General features: G+C 37.8%; 1 protein-coding gene across 1 annotated transcript in view; it reads left to right on the top strand.

The window, feature by feature from the left end:
- nonC (serine/threonine-protein kinase Smg1) overlaps positions 1–19,205 on the top strand; it is a 1,411,261-nt gene that overhangs the window by 17,815 nt on the left and 1,374,241 nt on the right. Inside the window, exon 3 of the mRNA XM_090378365.1 lies at positions 6,165–6,223. Within this exon, the coding sequence (XP_090234491.1) occupies positions 6,165–6,223 (59 nt within the window). The remainder of the gene's footprint in view (positions 1–6,164; positions 6,224–19,205) is intronic.

Raw genomic sequence — 19,205 nt, 5'->3', positions numbered from 1 at the left:
GACCAGGCTGAAAAAAATTCTACCCCCTTGAGCCTTGCACAATCTTTCCAGGGCCGAATTGATCGACAAGGCTCTCATCATATACTCCCTCCTATCGTGTCTGGGCAGAATTGCAGACACTTTCAAATTCAACCCTAATTCATGGCTTTTGTTCACCAGTGACCTATACTTGTTAAGTTATTATACGGTGGTTGCCTGTATTACCAACTTCAGTTACTGTATGGGCAGGAACTTTGTAGTTACATGTGCACACCCTTCCAATTGCTGACATTATCATGGATTTTGATTTCTCAGTTCATAACATTAATGCAGAAAACAGCCAGTGAAGTCCACTTGGATGTCCTCCGCTACTACTTAAGCCCATAAGAGTTGGCTGCCCTCCATGAGCTTCTGAACAAATCAGATTCTTGTTTTACTCACTGATAAAAGGATGACAGTTCCTTTGACAAACTTTTTACATTAGACAGCTGTACAACGTTTGGAGGACTGTGCAGTTGTTTCCATGACGAAAACATATGTTTCCTCTCTAATAATCATTGGGGGGGGAGGGAGGGAGAGAGAGAGAGAGAGAGAGGGAGAGAGAGAGAGAGAGAGAGAGAGAGAGAGAGAGAGAGAGAGAGAGAGAGAGAGAGAGAGAGATCTCCTCTAATCATTAGGAAAGTCTGATGGACAGTTTCTTTGACAAACCACTTTCATTAGAAAACCTTATAAATTTAGTGCATTAAAGGCTTGAAGACATTGCTGACTATGTATCATTCAAATCAAAATCGGTATGTATTGTGCAAAACAAAATTTAGCTTCAATGTCATCAAAAATCTACAAAGAATGGATCATAGACTTAGATCACAAAATAGTGGAGAGAATAGAAAAATTCTGCTGTTTGTGGAGAACTGCACCTCTCATTGCCAAGTGAATAGTTTACATGCAGTTGCTTTTGAGTACCTTCCACCTAATATGATATCAGTTTTTCACTCATTGATTAAGGAGTAACCTAGTGCTTTAAGAAAAGCTATTGAAGAATGCTATTAAAAATTGTGCTGTATCATGTAAGCAGAACAATGCAAAATTGACATGCTATAACATAAATACGCTGCAAGCAATGTATTTGTTTCAGCATGGTATAAGTTGATGAAAAAGTGATTACCAATTTCTTCCAACATGCTGAATTTGTCACCCTGAATGATTCAGTGAATGAAGCTTTGCATGCTTCTTCCTCTGTTAATTGTAAGAATAGCCTTGAAACATGCTTTGAAGAGTTAAGTTAAGTTAAGTTAATTACTTAACAAGTACAGGGTTGAATTTGAAAATGTCTGAAATTCTGCCCAGACATGATAGGAGGGAGTATATGATGAGAGCCCTGTCGATCAATTCGGCCCTGGAAAGATTGTGCAAGGCTCAAGGGGTAGAATTTTTTTCAGTCTCGTCTGTACTTGTTAACAGGAGAGACTGCTTCTACAGGGATGGGATACACTTAAATAGAAAGGGTGCAAGAATATTTGCTGATGCTATCGAGGCAGTGTTAGGTGGGTCGGAAAACTGCTAGCTTGGGGGGGGGGGTTCAAGGACTAATAGATTAAAAGTAGCCACTGGCAGAGGCGAAAGTGATTCTTGCACTGCTTCTATTGGAATGAGCAAAAGCCTGGAAAACAAGATGCAGGATGTTTCAGAGACTGCTCGGAGTCATTTCGGTACAAGTAAACACGTGTTGTGGTAAATAAATTTGATGAATTTGAGGTATTGCTCAAAGCATCAAAGGCAGATATTGTTGGGATATCAGAGACGTGGTGTCACACAGATATAAGGAATGTAGAACTGGAATTTGGGGAATACAAGTCTACAGAAAGGATAGGAAGGGAGGGGTTATGCTATTAGTTAAGAAACACAAAATCCAAGGAAGTGAAGCCAGTTGACATCGCTGGACAGTGCAGTGTCGGGTCAGTTTGGTGTAACATAAGCATTGGGAGATCAAAATTGAGGGTAGGAGTGTGCTATAGGCCTAATGACTCTGATGAGTATAATAAGAAAATATACAGGGAAATAGTGGGCAGTAAATCAGAGAGTCTTATATTGGGGAATTTTAATTTCCCAGATATTGACTGGAATTTGTGAGTTGGTCACTCACACACTAGCAAGGCTTTTGTGGATTTATTGGATGATTGTTTTGTACATCAGCATGTTTGGGAGGCAAGTAGAGGGAGTAATATTCTTGATTTGATTATCAGTAGTGATTCTTCATGCGTTAAGAATCTGCAGATAAAGGAACCACTAGATGGTAGTGATAACAGTGTGCTGAAGTGGGATCTACTCGAAGATGTAACTACCATCAGGGGTAAAGGGAAGGGTTTTTGCTTTCGTAAAGGCGACTACGATGGTCTGAGACAGTATTTAAATTCTATACAGTGGGACCAACTGATGATGTTACCAACAGCAAATTCAAAATGGGAAGCATTCAAAGAATTAATCTTGGAAGCTACTAGACTCTTCATACTAACTAAGAAATGATGTTCAAGATTTAGGCCTAAATGGATGTTAGATGAACTAATTAGACATGTGACAGAGAAGAAAAATGCATAAGATACATATAAATTAATGGGTGACATGGAAGCCTATGATAGATATAAGCTGGACTGTAACCAAGTCATGAAGGAGATTAGGCAGGCAAAGGCATATTACGAGAAATCTTTGGTAAAGGATGCAAAGAAAAACAGCAAAGAGTTCTTTACTTATGTAAACTCTAGAAGGAAGGGGATGAATTAGATTGGTCCACTTGTTATCGATGGTTCAACTGTTGATGATCCTGCGCAGGTAGCTAACAAACTAAATGAATATTTTGCATCGACATTCACACATAAGGAGTTATTCAGCGTGGGGAATGCCAGAGGTGTATTCAACTCTGGCAGTAAGCTAGATAATCTTGTAATAACTGAGAGTAAAGTGGAGGAGAAATTGTCAAAGATAAACACAAGTGGATGGGATCTATCCAGTTATATTAAAGGAGGCAGCAAAGGAAGTAAGCACACCCTTAGCCATAATTATGAGAGCTTCCTTGGACTCAGGAAGGAGGTGTACCCATAGACTGGATATGTGCAAATGTGACCCCAATTCACAAAGGAGGATCAAAGACTGACACAAGTAATTATAGACCTGTGAGCTTAACTTCTGTTCCAGGAAAATTAATGGAGGCACTGGTTAAAGAAGCACTGCAGGATCATCTAGACGAGACTTCAGTTATAGCTCGGACACAGCATGGTTTTGTTTAGGGGAAGTCTTGCCTGACCAATTTGATTGGATACTATGATGCAGTCACAAAAGAACTGGATGCAGGGAATAACTTTGATATTATATATTTGGATCTTAGAAAGGCTTTTGATACTGTCACACATGGAAGACTTCTGCACAAATTGGAGCAGTGTGGCATTGGAGGCAAATTGCTGCTATGGATAAAGGCTTGATTGAGGGGGAGAAGACATAGAGTGGTAATCAATGGAAACTGCTCATTGTGGACTAATGTTATTAGGGTCGTCCCTCAGTGTTCAGTGTTGGGTCCATTGTTGTTTTCTCTATTTATAAATGATATTTGATGATGGTATATCAAGCTTAATATCCAAGTTTGCAGACGATACAAAGGTTGGCAGGGTTGTTAAGGACACTTCTGACGCTGTGCTGCTGCTGCTGCAACAGGATCTGGAAAGGTTGAGCAGATGGGCTGAGAGGTGGCAAATGAAGTTTAACATTCACAAATGTAAAGTACTACATATGGGAAACAGCAACCCCAGAGACGTATCAACTCTGTGGTACTACACTGACAGTGGTAGAGAATGAAAAGGACCTGGGGGTAATTGTGCAGGCAGATATGAAGTTCTCTGAGCAGTGCAGACGGGCTGCAAGAGTAGCTCATGGTGTCTTGTCAATGATATACAGGAATTTTTCTAGCAGGGATAAGGAGGTGATTATCCTTGTATAAGGCAATGATCAGGCCACACCTTGAGTTTGTATACAGGTCTGGAAGTCTTATTAGAAGGATGTAGAGCTGCTGGAACAAGTACAGAGAAGGGCAACAAGATTAGTGAATGGAACAAAGGGTTGCTCTTACGAAGAAAGGCTTAAGTTTTGCAAATTACAGTGTCTGGAGACTAGGCACCGGCGAGGTGATCTGATAGAGGTGTACAAAGCGTTGAATGGTTTGAGCATGCTCAATGCTGATGGGATTCTTCCTATTGCTCAGAATAATCACCTGAGAGGGCATAAATTCAAATTGAGGAAAGTCAGATGTAGGATAGATGTGCGGAAATTTGCCTTTAGCCAGCGGGTAGTTGGTTGGTGGAACAGACTTCCATCCCTTGTTGTGGAAGTTGATAGCCTAAATAAATTTAAGGCTCAGCTGGACAGGTATTTCGAACGAATGGAGGGGTGAAGGGGAAGTTTTTTTTTTTTTTTTTTATTTGGCTGATGCTGCATAAGCTTGCTTTCTTGCATCATATGCTTCTTCTAATGCTAATGACTGTGCTGAAGTGGATGTGGACATTGTATATTTCAGGATATGCATAAATGAAGAGGAAACCTGAAATTTGTAGTGATGAAGAAAAGGATGCTCATCAAGGATTAGAACTTGTATGTCATTTTTTTTTTTAGGCATAGTTAACTGCAAAAGTGAATTAACCACTATCATGAGCGTCATAATTCTCTTTTAAAACATGTGCTATGCTAGTGAAACAGTGCATTTTGACACATTACTTTTAAAGTCTGAAAGTAATTCCCTTGTCTGTGTTAGGCCTTTATACACATGCCAGTGTCCATGTATGCACATGTGCCCAGTGGCATATCCAGGTATCATCATGGGGGGGGCATAGCCACCTGGTCCAGATATCATCGTAAGGGGGGGCGCATGACGACCAGGTTTTTGAGTTTTTTTTTAGAATGCCTCCTGTGTTCTTTTTCTTTAATTTCAAATTTTTGGTTAAGGTGGAGGCATATGTCTCTTCTGCTCACCCCTGAATAAGCCTCTGCACATGCACACACATGAAAAATGTACTGTCTTCATTTTCCATCATCATTTCATGTTTAATGCGGTAGTACATGTTTTGAATTGGATTATACTATATTGTATTATGGTTGAATTATGTTTAAAAAATTTTTTTTTTCCCTTTTCATTTGCTGATTTTACGAAGTCGAACTGTATTTTCATTATATCTAAAGGCTACAAGGCAGACCTGCTAGCCTATGTTAATAGTTTTTGCACCTTTCTGCCATTCATCTCCAAACATATGGCATATTCCCATTGTTAGTTATGTGTGAGAAGGTCTGACTACAAACTGAGCTCATTTGTACATAAAAAATCTGTGTGCCTGGACAGTAAACTTGCTATGACATTTGTGAATTGTCCCTGGTCACAAGAACAGATCTGCTGAGAAGTGCCTGGTCATGCTTCAGGGATGCTGTTTCATGAGAGGGTGGAAATTGCTTTTCCTTACCTTTCCATATTTTTGGGTTCCATGCATATATACACTTGCGCTGCCAGGAAAATGCAGCAGATACTGTCAAATGCGAAGGTAGGTTATTCGGCAGTAACTGTTGTTGGCTGGTCTCAGTCTTGTGTTCATTTAGTTTAGATTTACATGTTTCCAGGAGATACTTTGATGTTTATTTTTGAGTTGGTGAAAAACAGGTAACATTTGAAAGCTCCTCATTTGCCATTGTTATTCTTAATATGTATTCTATGAAATTTCACAGCTAAATATACAAATTTTGCTTATTTACTTATTTTACTTCCAAATGTCTTTATTTTCTAAGCAGTTTAAGTCAGTGGATTCAGTAAAATTATGATTGGTTCTGTATATTTTGCTTTGGATTTGTTTCCTTAGAAAAATCCTAAATGCAGAATTATTACATTTTTTTTTATCAATTGTCAAAGAATGGGTAACCAAACCTGGTTAGTCTCAATGACTGAAACTAAATTGTGATATGAGCAAGTGTTTATGAATGTTATTTAGTGAGCTTGTAAAATAGGTTTAAGAATCAATCTGGTTATTGGCACTGAATATTTGGTTTTTAGTTTTTTGGTTTTTTTTTTTTTTTAGATTCATTGATAGTTAAAATGTGTGTAAAGTTGAATTTATTATTTTTTGCTTATATTTATAAGTTTCTAATAAATTTTTAAATTCTAGATTGTGAACTTGAATATTAATAATGTGACTTCATCATTTGAGGATTTGCTTCATCAGAGGTATGGATTTCAGTTCACTTTCAGCAGCTTAGTTGATTTTTTTGATTTGCTTAAAAATATTTAACAATTTTGTAGTTTATTTAGTTCAATTGTAACATACACATGTAAAAACTAAGTGGAAACCACATGAAAACCATATTCATCAAAGAACTCATAGCTTCCCCCCATGAGAGAAACTTCTAAGTATGCACAATTGAAATATTTGACTTTAATGTATATACAATTAAATTACATTATTATGAGTACAGCATGTAACACATATCTCTAACAAATTAATAATGTATTGTTGTTAGTTCAGTAATATTAAATGTAGTATACTTAAGTTGTAATAAGTGAAACATATGAAATAGGAAACTTTTTTGTTGTAATGAATGCTTCATACTGCATCAGTGTTTAATTTTTCTTGAATGTGATGGAGCTGAGTTTTTATTTCAATGCAGGAATTGAAATATCATTGTTATATCCATGAAGTGGCTTAAAATTACCAATCTCATTTTTAATTGAATGATATCACCAAAAGGGATGGACATGTGTTTGTTAAAAAATAAGGCACTTCTGTTATAGGCTGTTTTGATTTTTATTGGAATCTCATCAGATAATACACATATGGAAATAACAGCTTCTTGCTGAGTGGTGAAAAATGCAGCAATTCTAAATGAGCAGCCAAGTAGCATGTGGAAATTGTGGAATGTACCACTCCCTTCTCCATTTCATCTGAGCACGACAGCAGTTAAGTGACATGCATATGAGATCCTGTCCACCGTGCAGTTCTGGCTTTGTCTCCTTTAATCTGTACGAATCTTTGAAAAACAGAATTTCGTGACATTGCTATGACTGCACTTGTGACCCAGTGGGATGGGTGACTGTGATAGAGTGCTGCACTGGCAAAAGCCATTTGAATTGCATTTCATCTCTGGCTTTCATTGCTGTCAAATTAAATGAAACCCTTGTGTCCAGATGTATACAGAATTTGTTAGTGTGCAGAAAGAGTATTGAGGAAGAGATCCTTCACTTTTTGTATCCCAAAATGGACTAATTCTCTTCTAAGAAAAAGCAACAAAAGTTTTTATTACTCATTCAAAACCAAATATATGTACAGTCAAACTTCCCTATAATGAATTCAATAAATCCAGCGAAAAAATTCATTATAGAGAAATTTCGTTATACAGAGAATATCTTTTTTATTGGAAACGTTATCTAATTAGAAAATGAAAATGAATCTACATTTATTTTTAATGTATTTTATTTCAAAAACAAATTTATTTAAATTACATTTACACTTATTTAAATAATGTTTATGTTTATTGGCAAAATAATTTTTGCCAGTAAGTATCACAAATTAAAAAAAAAATTGGTAATTTTCATTTGCACAGTACAATTAAAAAATGTCTGATTCTCAAAGAAAACTTCACATTTATTCAGAACATTAAACACATTATCAGGAACATCTTCACAAAAGATGAATTTTTAAAAGTGTGAATCAACATTTCTTCATGAGTTGATTTTTCTATGGGTTGTTCTGATGCGTCTTCAGTGTAATTGTTAATTTCTTCGTGATCACGGTCACATCTAACATTTAGCAGTATTTCATCTTCATTTGGGTGTTCTGTTGTAGCCAGATCTTGATCTACATAACCATCCAGTGTTATTTCATTTTCAGTGTTTCCGGATGATTCTAATAATTTCCAAATGTTTTTCAGTTGTGAAAGGGGTAGTTCATCTTGTTTGTCTGGTTGTCGTTCGACTTCTGTGTTCAATGCAAATCCCGCTTTCGAAAAACAATTTTGAATAGTGTATTCAGTGACATTGTTTGTCCAAACTTTTGATAGTTCAGAGATGCAATCTCTAAGGTTAATTGTAACCTCCAAGTTTCTATTTTCTTGTAAAGCATTGACAATCTACATTCTTATTCTCTTTTGATAATGAAATTTAAAATTTTTAATAATGCCTTGGTCCATTGGCTGGAGTTTTGACGTTACGTTTGGTGGTAAAAACAACAAGTTTACACTTTTAAGTTTGGCTTTTAAGGATGTGCCGGACAATTTTCAGTAATCAATGCGATTTTTCTTTTTTATTTTGTTATACACTTGTCTAGTTTTAATATCCACTCTTCGAAAATAACCATGCTTTTTTATTAGAGGTGTAGTCAACTTTCAAAGATTTTGTGCCTCTAAAAAATCTTGGGTTTTCGATTTTTCTACGACTGAAAGTCTTAATTTTTCACTTCCTGTCATATTGGCTCCAACTAGCACAGTGATTCTTTCTTTGCTTTGTTTTCCGCCAAAACATTTATCATCCTTAAAAGCAAAAGTGTTCTATTCGGTAAACATTTAAAGAATAAACCCGTTTCGGCAGCATTAAAAACATCCTTAGGTTCATATTCTTCCAAAATCTCCTTTAAGGTGTTGTTCCTTCAACTGTTGCAATCTTCTTCGCTTACATTAACACTTTCTCCAGAAATAACCTTTTCCACAATTCTGTGGCACTTCATAAATTTGTCTTACTACACAGTGCTCACATTAAATTCTGTATGTCCAAGGGACTGTGCAAATTTCGGAGCTTGTTGCTTAATTATTGGACCTGATATTGGTATATTCTTTTCATGTATCATTTGCACCCATTTTAGAACAGCTTTATTAACATCTTTATATATATATATATACACAACTTAATTCGCTTCTTGTCTGCTCCTTCAATTGCATTTAAAGTTGATTCTCGATTTTTTAAAATCATAGATAAACTGGCACCTCCGTAGCCAGGTGGGAAGGAGCAGCAGTGCGTAGCACACACTTCTGGATTAGACCGAGGTTCGAGCCCGTCACCACCAAATACGGAGGATGCGGAAAGGTCAGGGAATGACCACCGCATATCCCGGAGCAATATGGCCTTAGTTGCTAATGCTCCTAAAAACCAAATAACAAACATAGATAAACTGCTTGCAGGTATGCTATATTTCTCCGCAATATCTTTTTTCTTTTTTCCTGGTCAGTATCATGAAGAATCTTGACTTTATCATTAATACTTAAACACTTTCTCTTCGAAATTGTTTCCGCAATTACTGGACTGCAGCTCTTGCCGATACATACACCGTGTAGCCACCACACACTTCGCTATGCTGGTGGCCATATAGTGAATTGTTAGTACTGCCTATTCAGTGATATTCACTTGTCAATTCAACAGTATCATGTGACCTTCCCTATCAATCACTTTGAAGAAATATATGACTTTGTGAATTTCTTTTATTCTGCTTTTTATTATTATTAGCCATATGGCACAAGGCAGCCTGAGGCTTATGCTGCACCAGCCAAAAAAAATTCCCAAGTTACCCAGAGAGAGAGAGTGAGAGAGTCAGTCAGTTAGTCAGTCAGTCAGAGTCAGAAGTAGAAAGGAATTGCCAAGAAAGAGAAGAATGATAATATCCAGCTCAGGACCCTGGGTGTGCCAAGCCCATACTCACCAGATGCGAGCCTTCATTCATGTATATCATCATCATCTGTCATTTTTCCGCTATTTCATGGGTCGACGTATGAAGCCTCGCCACCATGCCCTGTCCGTGTACTTCTTTTCAATTGTTGGTTTCATTCCAGTCTCCTCCTCTCTTAATGACATTAGTTTTTATCATATCTTTCCATCTCATTCTTTGTCTCCCCCTTGGTCTTTTGTCCCTTAATTGTAAATCAAACATTCTTTTTGGCAAACGCCTCTCATTCATCCTCTTGACATGTCCAAACCATTTCAAAAGGGACCTTTCAATCCTATTCTGGAGTTTTTCAACCTGAATTCTCTCCCTAATCACATCATTCCTGATTTTGTCCCGTCTTGTCTTTCCAGCTATGCTCCTCACAAATCTCATTTCTGCCCCCTGAATTCTGCTTTCATCCTTTTTCCTCATAGTCCAAGTTTCAGATGCATACGTCAGAATTGGTATGTAATTGGCTTGATATATAGCCATCTTACACTTCAGTGGTATGTTCCTGTTACAGATCAGATCTCTTGTCTGTCTATAGAAATTCCCACCTGCCTGTATTCTTCTACTTATTTTTTCGTCTATCACTCCAGTCTTTGTAATGGTGATTCCTAGATACTTGAAGGTGTAAGCCATTTTTAGCTCTTTCCCTTCCATTGTAATGTATCCGTCAAGCTCGCCACTCGTCTCTAGAACCATTACTTCACTTTTCTGCTGACTGAAAACCAGTCCAAATTCATTGGCCATACTAGCCCATATATCAACTTGCCATTGTACTTGTTCTCTGCTCCCTCCCCATACGTAGAGGTCATCTGCATATGCGTCCTGTCACCACTCTACATTGCACATCATTCATGACAGCTATGAATAGTAGTGGTGACAGTACGCCTCCTTGCCTCAAACCTGATGTTATTTCGAAGCTCTCCATCAACCCTATGACTGTTCTTACTTTGCTCGCTGTATTGATGCACATATTCTCAGTTCTCTCCCCAAGATGTTCTTCTGTCTCGAAGTTTCTCAAGACCTCCACACTTTCTCTCTCTTTACGGCATCAAACGCTTTCTTTATATCCAAAAATGCCATCCATAATTCTCTATTGTGTTCATAACACTTTTCTATCAGTTGCCTGATGCAGAAAATTAGATCCACCGTCGATCTGCCAGGCCTATTTTCAATCGTTCCTCTTATCAATTGAAAATAGAATGGCCGAGGAATAGTATGTTCATATATACACTAAAGGAAATTTATGGTTAATGTATGCTGTATGTTACTTTTCAGAAAAAAAACAAAAAAAAAACAAGAGCATATAGCCTATATGATTGATGACAGTTTGTTCTAAAAGAACGAAATTTAAAAAAATTCATGAAAACCATCTACTGGGAGTCCAGTTAGTTGAGAATGGATATATACAAAAACTATCATTTAATGATTTACAGGAAGGTCATGTGGTACGATCGAGGTGAGAAGCAAATGTCACTCAGTAGGAGTTTTTTTATTTATTTTTTTATTTTTGTGTTTTTGTATGGGCGATTCCTAGAACAGAAGTTCATCTCTGCCTTGTTGCTCTGTTCAGTTTTTACAGACTCTGTCAAGGTAAGGCCAGTATCTGTCGTGTAAAAAAAAAAAAAAAATCATTCCACATAGGAATATCCCATGCTGGATGAAGATGAAAGATCAAGATGAAAAGGAAGAGGAGGGAGGGGGGGAGAGAGAGAGAGAGAGAGTGAGTGAGTGAGTGAGAGTGAGAGAGTGAGTTTAAAAGTTTTTCCTCCCGCACGGAAGAAAATGATAGGAAAGAAAAACTGTGTTTGTGAGCTTGTGTGTGTTCTGTTGTGTTTTGGCTACCTGGAAGCAGTGATCACCTGGATGACTTCCTTCAGGTACTCGTCCCTAGCAGAAGGAGGGCAAGGTCTCCCTTACTATCTGCATGCCCTCCTCCCTGGGGAATGAGTTTCCCAGGGAGGAAAGAAAAACTTGTATAAGATGAAGAGAGGGAAGGAGAAAAGAGGAGGAGGACTATCCCGGCTCAGGGAAGTCCCAATCCAGGATGGATTGCTAGAATCAATAGGTGTTACTAAAAACTGACTATCGAAGCATTCTATTTATTGCTGCTGCAGTGCTTTCCCCTTAGCCAACATCAGTTTACAAATCTACCCTATTTATTGAAAAGTTTGACCACTTTTAAGAAAACCCATTTGGTTTTATAACAAAAGTTTCTCCTACGGGCATCAATGGCCACAAGTGTTCACTAAAAGGATGATTAATTCCAGATGTAATGATCAATATCGGAGGGAAGGAGGCCATATATTTGAGTGACTGTTTAGCAGTAATTGCTTAAAAATCTTCAAAAATGCTTTTGATAATTTTTTTAAAATTTGTTATAGAGAGGCTATATGGGGTTAATTTTACATGTAATTTCGTTTCAAGGTGCAATGTTTTGCAAAAAAATTCGTAATATAGAGAAATTCGTTAAATAGAAGTTTATAATAGGAAGTTCCACTGTATGAAGGGAGATTGAAAAGTTTCTAGCCTCTCATATAAAAGGAATGCTGAAAAATTGTGAAAACCCATTTATTTTTCAACATAGTCCCCTCCTTCCCAATGAACCACTAGCTTTTGTAACCTACTCAAAATTCAGAGGATTTTGATTCAAAGCAGTTGTTGACTGTATCCATTACAGCATTGTAATTTTCGAATTTCTGTGCTTTTAATTCTTTTTTGAGATTCGTAATAGAAAATAGCATGATGGAGCCAAATCTGGCAAGTAAGCCAGATGCTGTAATAGCTCAAACCTATAGTCATGCAGTTTTGCACGAATCTGTGTACGCTGGCATTGTCTTGATGCAAGATGACTCCTTCTGCCAATTTCCTGTGCCTTTTGGGCTTCAATTCCTCGTGGCAACATCTCAGTAGGTTACAATAATAAGCTGAATTTATAGTGGCACCTTGTTCCAGGAAATCAACCATGATCATTTCTTTTACATCTTAGGAGATGGATGCCATGACTTTCCCAGCTGATTTCAATACTTGAAACTTTTTAGGAAGAGAGAAGAGGAATACTCCTGTTTCCATTGTTCTTTTGTTTCAGGGTTTAAGTGGTACACCTATGGTTTTGTCCTTAATCACATACTGCTCCTAACACTAAGCTTCATTATCTTCAAAATGCTGCACAACAGCATTACAATACCTTGCTCTTTTCCGCTTCTCATCTGCATTCAGTGCTTTAGGGATCAACCTCAAAGAAACATTCTTCATTCCCAAAACATCCACTACAATATTATAGTTTATTCATGGGAGATGTTGAATGCTTTTTCAGTGCACTTATGTTATTCTGCAGTCCTGATGATTAGGTTATAAATGGCATCCACATTTGTAGGTATCGACTTGGTAACAGGCTTCCCACTGTGGGGTGCACTTCAACACTGTCTTGCCTACGCTTAAATTCTGCAATCCAGTTTTGGACCGTGGTGTATGAAGGACAAGATTCCCCTAATGTTTGTTGTATGTCTTCATGAATTTCTTTTGGCAACATTTCCTTTAAATGAAAGTACCCAATGAGTGTACAAACAACCTAAAATTTTCTGTGAACACACAAGAAGAGTCGCAGCACAGATTGGTAGTATTGTCTTTTACAGAAACCTTAGTGATTTTTATTGGGCAATGAACTTCTCATGACGCCCCCACCTTGTGTTTTGTGTGTGTCTATAGTTTTTAGATTAATTCATATTATTGGAATTATGTGAGATTAAATAAATTGTTCAACTTTATCACAGGCAGAATAAATGATGCTGACTAATGAAATGTTTATAAATTTATCAAAAAGTGCAATTTATGAGCAGCATATTTGGCTGTGTTCAATCTAGTACTAAAAAGCACTTCCTAATTCACTTCACAAATATACGTGGTCTCAATTCTAATCTCAACGATGTCCATTTCCACTTGCAGTCTGCCAAACCCCATGTACTTTTTCTGACAGAATCTCAGTTATCGGTTGATTCAACTACTGCTCATCGCAGATGCCCAAATTATTCGCTGCATGATTCCTTTCGCCTCAAAGATGGTACCTATGCATATGTCCGTTCTGGTATTCCCTGTCAGAGACTTGGCAATTTGGAATCTCCTCTCTTTGATCTTCTCTGGCTTAAAATCTCTCTACTTCACTGTGTCAAATTCATCTGTTGTCTCTACCGTTCTCCCAACTCCACTAATCACTTGGAGCTCTTTGACTTCCTCTCTTTGCAACCTGACTTTCTCCAGTTAAACTTTCCTAACAATGAGGTAATTTTCCTTGGTGATTTTAATGTTCACAATTCCAGCTGGCTTCCGTTTTCTAGTCACACCGACCCAGCTGGTCGAGATGCTGAGGCTTTTGCAATTACTAATGACCTAGCACAGATTGTTCATTTACCTACAAGAATACCGGACAATCCTAATCATACAGCCAATATGCTTCATCTTTTTCTCACAAACAACCCTTCTAAGTACACGGTCGAAGTGAGAGGTCCTTTAGGCACTTCAGATCACAACTTGGCGATTGTCTCTTCTCCAATGGAACCTTTATCTCATGGCTATTCCCAATGCAAAATGGGATGACCTGCGAGACTTCTTTTCTTCTTTTCCTTGGTCGGATTACTGTTTCAAAACTTCTGATGTCAACGTTTGCTCAGATCGTGTCAGTGAAATTATTCTTGCAGGAATGGAATCCTTTAACCAAAACTCCACTCTAAAATCTCGTCCTTTATCTAAACCTTGGTTTTCCAATAAATGTGCTAAGGCTGTTCAAGAGAAGAATGTTGCATATTGTAATTGGCTTGTTTCTAATTCTTTGGTTTCATTTTCTGCATACACCAAAGTTCACAATAGTTGAAAAGCAGTTATTAATCAGTCCAAACTAGAGTTTGAACAGGCTAAGAGTAGAAAACTTGCTTCTTGACCTAATGGTAGCCGAACATTCTGGTCTCTTGCCAAAGCTATTGGCCGCAACTTTTGCCCATCTTTGCTCCCACCTCTGTCCAAACCAGATGGTTCTGTTGTCACATCAGCCAAGGATAAAGCTGACCTGCTAGCATCCCATTTTTCTTCCAAGTCATGGATTAATGAACTTGGTAAAACACCTCCCACCATTCCCAACAAGCTCCATTCAATGCCCCCTGTGGTCTTCCGTCAGAAGGATTTTGACGAATCTTGATCCTAAGAAAGCTCCAGGTCCCAATGGTATTTCTCCACTTGTTCTTAAAACCTGTGCTCCTGAACTTACTCCTATTTTTGCTGCCTTTTTTCACTTTCTTATTCCAAAGGTGTTTTTCCTTGTGCTTGGAATTTTCTCATATCCAGCCAGTTCCTAAAAAGGGTGACAAATCCCTCCGATCCAATTATCGTCCCATTGCAATTACTTCTACTCTTTCTAAAGTAATGGAGAAATCAATTAACCGCCAACCTCTTAAACTACCTAGAAAACTTCTGTCTAATCAACGATTGCCAGTATGGATTCCGTCAGTGTCGATCCACTGGTGATATTCTGGCTTATGTTACTCATTTATGGACTAATTCAATGGAAAGGTTTGGTGAAACACAAGTAGTTGCTCTTGACATCCCAAAGGCTTTTGATCATGTTTGGCATAAAGGTCTTCTAAACAAGCTTCCATCTTATGGTTTGGCAACTGTTTTTAGTAATTGGTTATCCAGTTTTCTGTCTGATCGCTCACTGAGTGTAATGGTAGATGGCTCTCTGTCTTTTAACTTCTCCACTAATGCCGGTGTCCCTCAAGGTTCAGTTCTTTCCCCCACTCTTTTCCTCTTGTATATTAATGACCTTCTTCCATTGACTGGAAATCCTATCGATAGTTTTGCCCATGATAGCACATTTCATTCCACTTTCCATTTTGAGAAACCTTGTCCTGCTCAATCAGCTTCAACTTCTCAAAAATCTGCTACCAATTCTTTAAATGCCGATCTTCATGTAATTCTCCTGTGGGGCAAAGACAACTTAGTTGATTTCAACCCTTCTAAAATTCAGTGTTGTCTTATATGATGTGGTTACAAAGGAACTGGATGCACAAAATAATTTTGATATCATATATTTGGATGTCAGGAAAGCTTTTGACACTGTTGTGCATGGGAAACTATTGTACAAATTGGAGCAGAATGGTATTATGGGTAATTTGCTACAATGGATAAAAGGATGGTTAAGTGGGAGAAGACAGAGGGCAGTAATCAATGGGTGATGCTCTTTGTGGACTAATGTTATTAGTGGAGTCCCACAGGGTTCAGTGTTGGGTCCACTGTTGTTTTGTATATTTATATATGATATTGATGAAGGTATATCAGGCTTAATGTTGAAATTTGCAGGTGATACAAAGGTTGGCAGGGTTGTTAATGACAGTAATGGCAGTGCGCTACTGCAACAGGATCTAGATAATTTATGCAGATGGACTAAGAAGTGGCAACTGAAGTTTAACCTTGACAAATGCAAAGTACTGCATATGGGTAGAAGTAACCCGAGAGAAAAGTACCAACTGTGTGGTACTACACTTAAGGTGGTAAATGAAAAAGACTGGGAGTAATTGTGCAGTCAGATATGAAGTTTTCTGAGCAGTGCAGACAGGCTGCCAGGGCAGGTAATGGGGTTTTGTCAATGATATATAGGAGTTTTGTTAGCATGGAAAAGGAGGTGATTGTCGCTCTGTATAAGGCAATGGTCAGGCCATGCCTTGAGTACCGCATACAGGTCTGGAGGCCTCATTTTAGGAAGGATGTCGATTTGCTTGAGCGTGTACAGAGAAGGGCAACAGGATTGGTGAGGGAAATGAAGGGATCCTCTTACCAAGAGCGGCTTAAGTTCTGCAAATTGCAGTGGCTGGAGAATAGGCACCTGCGCGGTGATCTGATTGAGGTTTATAAGGCCATGAATGGTTTGAGCTCGCTGAGTTCTGATGGGATCCTTCCACTTGTTCAGATTACAAACCTAAGGGGGCATAAATTCAAATTAAGAAAAGACAGATTTGGGATAGATGTGCGGAAATTTGCCTTTAGCCAGCGGGTGGTTAACTGCTGGAACAAACTTCCATCTGTTGTTGTGGCAGTTGATAGGTTGAATAAATTTAAGGAGGAACTGGACAGGAATTTTTAGGGAATGGTATTATTATTTTTTTTTATTTATTTATTTTTTTTGGCTGATGCTGCATAACCTCATGCACTTGCTTACTTGCATCACATGCCACTACTACTACTACTACTACTATCTCGCAAAAAGGATTATTCTGCTCCTATGCTTATCTTTAGTGACACTCTGATTTCTAGGCAAAATGATATATCTCTTTTGGGGATTACCCTGACTTCTAATCTCTCTTGGCACAAGCACATTACAAATATTGCTGCCTCTGCATCTAAAAAACTTGGTTTTCTCTTTCGCTCTTGGCGTTACTTTTCTTCCAAACAGCTGCTAACTCTGTATAAATCGCAAATCCGTCCTGCTATGGAATATTGTTTCCACATCTGGGGTGGTGCCCCCAAAACCTCTCTCAGTCTTCTTGATTCCATTCAAAAGAGGGTAGTTAGTTTAATTAATGATTCATCACTAACAGAGTCTCTCCACTCGCTGTCTCATAGACACTGTTTCTTCTGCATGCCTTTCTACAGATACTTCCATGGGCATTGTTCTTCTGAATTGGCTTCTATAATTCCTGCTCTCTCTTTCAAAACAGTCCGAACACGTGCTGCCACCAGCCAACATCCATTTACTGTCCAACTGGAAACTCATGGAACCAACTTTTCTGGAACAACCTTCCTTCATACATATTTCCTGAAAATTACAGTCTATAGAAGTTCAAATCCAATGTCAACAAATATCTTCTTTCGTCTTCTCAGCCTCTAACCCAAGCATGGTACTAAGTACTATAGGTTCTAATATCTCTCGTGTTTGGGGTTTACATAAAATAAAAATAAAAAAAAATAAATAAAAGTATTGTTAAAAACTAAAATTGATGTTAATCTTAATACAGGTCAACCATCACTAATCTGGCAGCGTTGGGACCTGTGGGGTGCTGGATTAGTGAGTTTGCCAGATCACCGGTGGTTACTTTAGCACATACAGTTTGCCCAACAGCTAACCACCTCATCTTACCTTTAACACGTTAACTGCCAAGCTAGTTTAAGAAAAAAATTTCTCAGGGGCCAAAAAATATTTAGCAAATAATTTGATTAGTAATTCTAAAATAAACAGAAAATTTAAATTTATATAGCATCATCCAAAAAAAAAAGCCAACACTTTCCATATCACTTATCCATCTCTTGTAATTCAAATATATATATACAGTAAACCCCCGCTATTCGCGGGGTTACGTTCCTGAGAAATGTCGCGAATACTGAAAACGCGAATACTGAGTTATGGCTTCCATAGTAATAAAGGGGTTCCGTTCCAAAGTATGTAATATATAAGAAAAACTAGTCTAAAATTTTGTCTATATATGTATTATACGTACCTTCATAATATGTTGTTGTTATTTTGGTTTTTAGGAGCATTAGCAACTAAGGCCATATTGCTCCGGGATATGCGGTGGTCATTCCCTCACCTTTCCGCATCCTCCGTATTTGGTGGTGACGGGCTCGAACCCCAGTCTAATCAAGAAGCGTGTGCTACGCACTACTGCTCCTTCCCACCTGGCTACGGAGGCGCCTTTCATAATATGACTATGTACAATGAGTACATAGTGAAATGCAAGCATATAGCATCGAAATGAAAATAAGAAACAATTTAATAATAAATGTAATATTTATTAGAAATTTCAAACAAATCTTTCAAACCAGCACCTTTGCTAGCTAAAAAACTTATCCCGCCAGTGCTATCACCAGTTTCGCTAAAGTGTTGATAAAGGAGTTTTGCCTTTTCATGAATGATGAGTGAATTTAACGGAATTTTGTTTTGAGTTCGGTTGTCTGTCCACAGAGTTAAAACCTTTTCCATTTTTTCCAATTTAACATCACGAGTTACAGAGTAAATTTTTGAAGCAATTAGCGCGTTTTCAAGGACACTACGGCGGATTTTTTCTTTCGATTTTTTGATTGACTCATTGATTTTATAACGTTTTGCCACCGAGGAGACACTTTCACCTTTAGAAATTTTGTCTAATAACTCAATTTCATTCGCTAATGTCATCACCTTCTTGATCTTTTCAAATTTCCCTTGTTATTCGTAGCCATATTTTTGTACGGGTTAGAAAGAACTTGTCCACAATAAAGTCTTTCTTCCTTTAACACACTCGAAAAAGTCTGTTTTACACTGCAAAACTGTAGATTTATCAATTTTGTAAGCATATCAATTTATAAATTTATTCAATTTATAAGCATATAAATTAAAAGCAAACAACGAAACCTTCCATGACAAGCGGATAACGCATACTGAAGAAGGATTAGCGAGAAACATCCACGCTCGCGATTTTGTCACCCCTCTCCCCCCCACCCACTGAGCGCTGTTTTGACCGGGAAAGATAATTTTAACCACGCCCATGTTTTTTTATG

This window comes from Mastigoproctus giganteus, chromosome 7 (assembly GCF_048544385.1).
Source record: "Mastigoproctus giganteus isolate SK-2022 chromosome 7, ASM4854438v1, whole genome shotgun sequence".
Taxonomy (NCBI): domain Eukaryota; kingdom Metazoa; phylum Arthropoda; class Arachnida; order Uropygi; family Thelyphonidae; genus Mastigoproctus; species Mastigoproctus giganteus.
The sequence above is the reverse complement of the archived record's forward strand: the minus strand, read 5'-3'. Positions and strand labels throughout refer to the sequence as shown.